Consider the following 6,000-nt stretch of genomic DNA (forward strand, 5'->3'; position numbering starts at 1 on the left):
AACATACAACATGAGGAAGCCAAGGTCTCTACAGAGGTATGCGAGAGCCTAAAATGAATCTGGACTGATTCAAAGAAAAAGCACAGGACCCATGTACCCATGCAGTGCACATGTCAGGTATTTACTGATGACCATTTGTGCTGAGTGGTCATTTTTCACACTCAACACAGGGGGGAAAAAAAAAAAAAACCTGACATGCAGCATCCACCAGAGGTCACTCACACGGACTGTGACTAGTGAAGAGAGCTATGTTATTCAAGATGAGAAAGCTTAACGGTCTGTCACAAAGTAACAGAAAAGTTGCTTTGACAAGGCTCAACAAAAAGATGCACATTGAAAACACACACACACACACACACACCATGTAGTATAGGACACAAGCTACAACTGACAAGAACTGTGTTGAACAGACCAGAGTACAGTGTCTTTTTTAGTCTTTTCTGGGGGATGATTGCAGAGCAAGTAAAAGATTTTTTTGTCCATTTTCCCACTCCAGTGGGAATGTGTAGTGTCCATGTAAGTTAAGAAGAGTCCTGCTGGACTAGAGTAACTTTCCTGATCACTGAGAAGGTGTGACCCCATTATTTTTCACAATTAGTTATGCAGGAGAGTTTTGTTGTGTTTGTTGGTGAGGGCGTTGTACCAGGATGAAGTGTAACTGCTGACATTTAAAAGACCTGAACTTCCTCAGCAGGCGGAGGCGCTTTCTTGAACTCAAAGTTGGAGCACTGGAAAAAGAACAAGGAGAGGTCTGTCTCCGTCCCACGGTATTTAAATATTGTACTTGTTCTACAAGCTGGCCTTCAATACTGAGGGAGTGGAGGTGGGAGGAGGTGGCTGTTGTGAGTCTGGTTTCTCTCTGCTCCCACAACACAGCTCCTTGGTCTTTGTGATGTTAAGCTCAAGGAAGCTTTTACTTAAAACGTCCTGGACCTGGTTGTTTACTGCCTGATGGTATATTCAGACAGAGCATTGGTGCCAATCACGTGGGCCACCAGTACTTTTACTAGTACTAAAAACGTGTTGTTGATGAAAACAGAGAGGAGAATGGGGGATAAAAATAGAGTCTTGGGGACCCCCTCTGTTAAAATCAGTTAGTAAAATCAACTTACTAGATTTAAAACCATTTAAAAGCACCTGCTGAGGCCCGTCCTGTTAAAAAACTCTTAATCTATAAAACCAGTGTTGGTTGACCTGTGTGTTTGTACACGGGCCAAGACGTCAATCGTGATATTTGCACTTGGTCTGTTGGTTGTGAGAGAACAAATATTCCTGTTAAAAGGCAGATTGGAAATCTGTTGCAAACATTGACCTTCACCACGGAACATGCGACAAAGGGATACATATTGCAGGATCCAAAATGTTATATTATTTCATTGATATCCATGGTGGATACGTTTTACTTCTGTTGACAACTGCAACAATAGGGCACATGCACAGGTATGAGAAAGAAATGCACACAGCAAACTGGTCACTAATTTTGAGCAACTTACGAATGGAAGAAGTAAAAACTCAAAAAAAAGTGAAATATTGTTTGGTGGGAGGTTCATCTCACTGCTTCAGTTTATCATGTACTGTTCATACTGATACTATATATCTTCCAACACCGTTTTCAACAGTTGTGGTAAAATGAGGTTTTGCATAAACCCATATTTTGAACACCTGATCCTTTGTTTCTATAAACATGAGTGTGTTTATGTGTCCCGGTGAGCAAAAACACTTCAATCTACAACACATTCAAATACCAATAAATGTTGCAGGTTACCTGAGGTGCATTAGTGGCTACTAGAAAGGCATTTGTGCGACCGGGGTGGTCATAGTCGTGCATTGCAGCTGCTACATAAAGGGCCATGAGCTCCAGGGCGGGTATGTTCCAAGCTAGGCAGCCGTAGCTGTCATCTGAAATCGAGGAACTTTTGGAGGAGGCGTAGGATATCCTGCCTGGAGAAATCCCACTATCGGAATCTGAAACGACAACAAACAAAAAGGATGTCAATGAATGTCACATGGTTAGAACTGTAGCTTTTCCACAATTAAGCCAAACTTTACTTTAGATTTTTCTCTACAACTAACTGTTGAATATGGCCACGCGCTGTTCTATTCTCATTTATTTACTGTTCTACTCAACTGCTCACATCACTGCCATTTGCTCATCCCTGTCTCTCTGTCCCCTCTTATCAAATGACAGCTGTTCTGGCAGCCTCAGTGGGAGACGTCAGTGGATAATTTCTAATGGAGCTAAAATATCGGCAGAGCTGAGCCTGGGATTCTCACCATTTTAGACCAAACCATCTGTGCTCTGTGGATTAAAGGACACATCCCACAAAATTAGAAACCAATAAAATCAGTCTGAATTATGTATTTCACTTCCAAACTGGTGTTATCAGCAGGAAAGGAGGAACAGTTTAACACTTTATCTTTCCGTTTCTTCCTGAATTCAGAAAGTAAGAAGGTTCTCTACCTCTTCTCTTGAAATAATGATGTTTTGATTGCAAACCTCTCTTCACATCTTTCAACAACCAGGAGCTAATCGTGTTTTCTTCAATCTGACCTCACATGTTTATTTGTAAGATCATATTTTAAGAGTAGTCTGGCCTGAGACATAAAATACTTTGCAAATACAATTCTTAATCAAAGCACATTCATCCACCTAATGATCCGAATTCTGCAACAAGATGTTTATTAGGATTTGTAGACCAATATGTTTTTAATTAAAGATTGCCATGCTGGCCACATTTAAAATATTGAAAAACTACTTAAAACGTTTAACATCGGCTACTAGACGTCGAGTTATGAGCCCACCTATGTCACTTGTGTTTACCTGTGTCACTTCCTGTCACATGCTCACTGTGAATCTGCTGGAAGCCGGGGATTGGTCGAGTGGTCAGGTACCAGACAGCATGGAGCACATCAGTAGCATGGACCCGGTTATGATCTGTGTGTTTGTAATGGTAGCAGTTCAAATGAGCTTATTTAACATGCGCACCAGCAGAAATTTGAAATATTAGATACAAGTGTTTTGAACTCCTTGTATACTACACAGTTTAACACTCACAGGGAATGTCCCTGTAGCCATTTTCTAGAGCACAGAAGTATGTCATGAACTCCCTCACAGGGATCTTGAAAATTTCAAACAGACACGTATCCTGGAAAAGGGTGTATGTCACCTGAGGAAACACAAGAAAGCAGATGAACTGAAATATCTGTAAGAACACAAGGTAACAAGCTCCATCACTGACGTTCAGCGGAACATTCAAATACATCCAACATTAAAATAACACATCATTATGCATAAACAAGTTTACTGTCTGCTGAAATGTCATTTCAAGCTAAAAATGGGATTCCATAATTTGCTGTATTGTACAGACCAACCAGCTGAAACACATACTACTACATACAGTACTACAGCTACAGGAGATGAGATTGGTTGGTGGCTGTTGTACTAACATAGCTGAGTATCCTTCCGGTCTTCCCTCCTGTTCTGTCCACCAGGTCAAAGATCTGGAAATTCCAGGTGTTCATCCTCTCCATGACAGCCTCATGGTCCTCCAGCATAGGATCTAGTCTGAACTCCTTCTCACCCTGGAGGAAAAAAAAAAAAAAAAAGCACAAATTTTAGAGTTTGATCTGAACATGCAAATCCATGCATTTATATAGCACACTGGAATAATGGGAAACACAGACTACAGTAATAAAAGAATATCTGTAAAATGAATAAAACAGAATAACTATATACATAAGCAAGTCTAGATCAAAGCATGAGCTACATGTATGCCACTCTGACCAAACACACCTCTGATTCCTGAGTCTGCTGGTCTGTGCTCGGGCTCTTCTCCTTCTCCTTCTCTGCTTGTCCCTGGTTCCCTGCAACAACCGGCCTCCCATCCCCAGACACATCCACCTCCACGCTCTCCTCCCTGATCAGAGGCTCTCCTCCATACTCCAGCCCTTCACCTGCTGCATACACAAGAGCACAAGGAGTATATGAATGTGTTTGAATTTTGAACTGGATTCAACAAATACAGTCACAAAACAGATTTGTCTTTAGAATTTATTCTCCTAAAAGTATTTTTGATATTAGATTTACTTATTTTTTTACTTTAGATTTGCATTTTATTTATTTTACTACTAATTACTACTTAATTTACTTTTACATTTTACATTTAAAAATAACTGGTAGCTGGTTACCAGAAGGCACAGCAACTGATGCAGTGCGGTCCAGCAGAGGGCAGCATTAACCCTTTTAAACTGTTTACAGAGGAACACTATCTGGTTGCCACGCTTTCATTACACTGTATGATATGCATTACATGGGACTGTATGTACCTGAGCGCCTGCGTTGAGTCTCACTCGTAAATGGTTGATGAGATTCCCCTGAATCACCGCTGGAAACTCCCTTGAGCATCTGGCGACCACAGCTGGAACAGACAGCCACAACGATCACACACATCCATCGCAGTATTGTTAATAATCCCGAACAGAAAAGACAGCAAGTCCTGCAGGTCTCACCTGGTGCAGAGAGGGAAGGCGGAGCTACGGAAAGCCTGCTGGAAATCAGGTGAGCTGAGGGTATAGCCTAAGGGCTTGTGCAGGTTCAGGTTGACGCTCGGCTTTGTCAGGAAGTCAGCCGTGTCTGGGAACTCCACAGGCGGGCGAATGACGAGGGATGATGAGGAACCTGAACCTACCGCGAGAGGGCCGTGGCTTGGAGAGGTGACCGGGCTCAGGCTCGGAGATGTGCCTGAAGTGGACGGAGTGAGATTCAGTCAAAACGTGAACACTTAATCAAAATGTAGCATCTCTGGGGGGCATTTTATGGATAAGTCACCTGCTCTCCTGGGTCCTGCATGGTAGGTGAGGGTAACAGAGGACGACCTCTGCTTGGGAATGGTGAGCAGGTTTGCATTGGGCCCGTTAGACAGACCTGGGCTGGAGAACAAAACACACATGTTCAACACCGGCTTTAAAAAAATAACTTTAAAGGGTGTTTAGCTCAGTTGGCATCCGCCCCATGTACGAAGGCTCAGTCCTTGCCACAGCGGCTAAGGGTTGGAATCCGACCTGCGGCTCTTTGCTGCATGTCATTCTCCATCTCTCTCTCCCCACATTCCTGTCACTCTTCAGCTGGCTCTAAACAAGAAAAAGCTTGAAAAGGCCAAAAAAATATCTTTTAAAAATAACTTGCACAGTCTTGCACAGATACAGAAATACTCTTGAAGTACTGTTACTATCAGATGTTGTCATCTTGTGCACAAAGCAGGAGAGAGCAATGATGAGCTTCAGCATAGCTAGTCCTCTCCTGCCATCCTGTGGAGAGATATGGACACTACACCCTGGTATTCACAGTAGGTTTGTCGTTCAGGTAGATTGAACACAATGTAATGGATCTGTTTATAGTTACTAGAGAAATCTGACTTTCTCTCGATCCATGTAAACAGCAGGTACCACTATTATAATACGGTTAAACTGAAATATGGAACCATTTCTTCATTTTTACTCGGGGAACTGCTTTTAGTTTCTCTGTACAAGCTGAAACTCACACACACGTACCTTTTACATAAACAAAATGAAAGGAAGTAATGGAACACGATTTATCCAGATTTCTTGTTTGTGTGTGCCACTGTCATTTTCAGACCACCAGTTAGTCAGTATTAGTCATTTCTGACTACATTTTACAGATACATATTTACATGTTCTGCATCACTCAGCTGATGATAGCAGTCTCTGGTCTATCCATAAAGCAGGATTTGTGGCTTAGCTAGCTAACTTTGCACTTCACAGTCTCAAAAAAACAAAAAGCAGCTTCGAAAACCACAACAAAGGCCGCGCACCAACCTGCAAGCAGCTGTTTTGGTTCAAAATAGGACTCGAGTGCGTCAGAGTGACAGGTTTACACGAGGGTAGAATAACTTTTTTTTCATGATCATTTATTGTACCAAATCAGACATGTTGCAAATGTCTGTAGTATAACCAGCATTTTCTGCTTATATATATATGCTA

The 6,000-nt window shown here is 42.0% G+C and overlaps 1 protein-coding gene across 1 annotated transcript in view; it reads right to left on the minus strand.

Moving 5' to 3' along the window:
- Window positions 1–6,000, minus strand: part of pde3b (phosphodiesterase 3B) — a 50,603-nt gene that overhangs the window by 5,634 nt on the left and 38,969 nt on the right. Inside the window, exons 5-12 of the mRNA XM_010731063.3 lie at window positions 4,829–4,929; window positions 4,510–4,741; window positions 4,327–4,418; window positions 3,794–3,957; window positions 3,448–3,582; window positions 3,056–3,167; window positions 2,822–2,935; window positions 1,766–1,965 (exon numbers count right to left, since the gene is read on the minus strand). Coding sequence (XP_010729365.2) covers window positions 1,766–1,965; window positions 2,822–2,935; window positions 3,056–3,167; window positions 3,448–3,582; window positions 3,794–3,957; window positions 4,327–4,418; window positions 4,510–4,741; window positions 4,829–4,929 — 1,150 coding nt within the window. The remainder of the gene's footprint in view (window positions 1–1,765; window positions 1,966–2,821; window positions 2,936–3,055; window positions 3,168–3,447; window positions 3,583–3,793; window positions 3,958–4,326; window positions 4,419–4,509; window positions 4,742–4,828; window positions 4,930–6,000) is intronic.

Source organism: Larimichthys crocea, chromosome VIII, assembly GCF_000972845.2.
Source record: "Larimichthys crocea isolate SSNF chromosome VIII, L_crocea_2.0, whole genome shotgun sequence".
In the NCBI taxonomy this organism is placed as follows: domain Eukaryota; kingdom Metazoa; phylum Chordata; class Actinopteri; family Sciaenidae; genus Larimichthys; species Larimichthys crocea.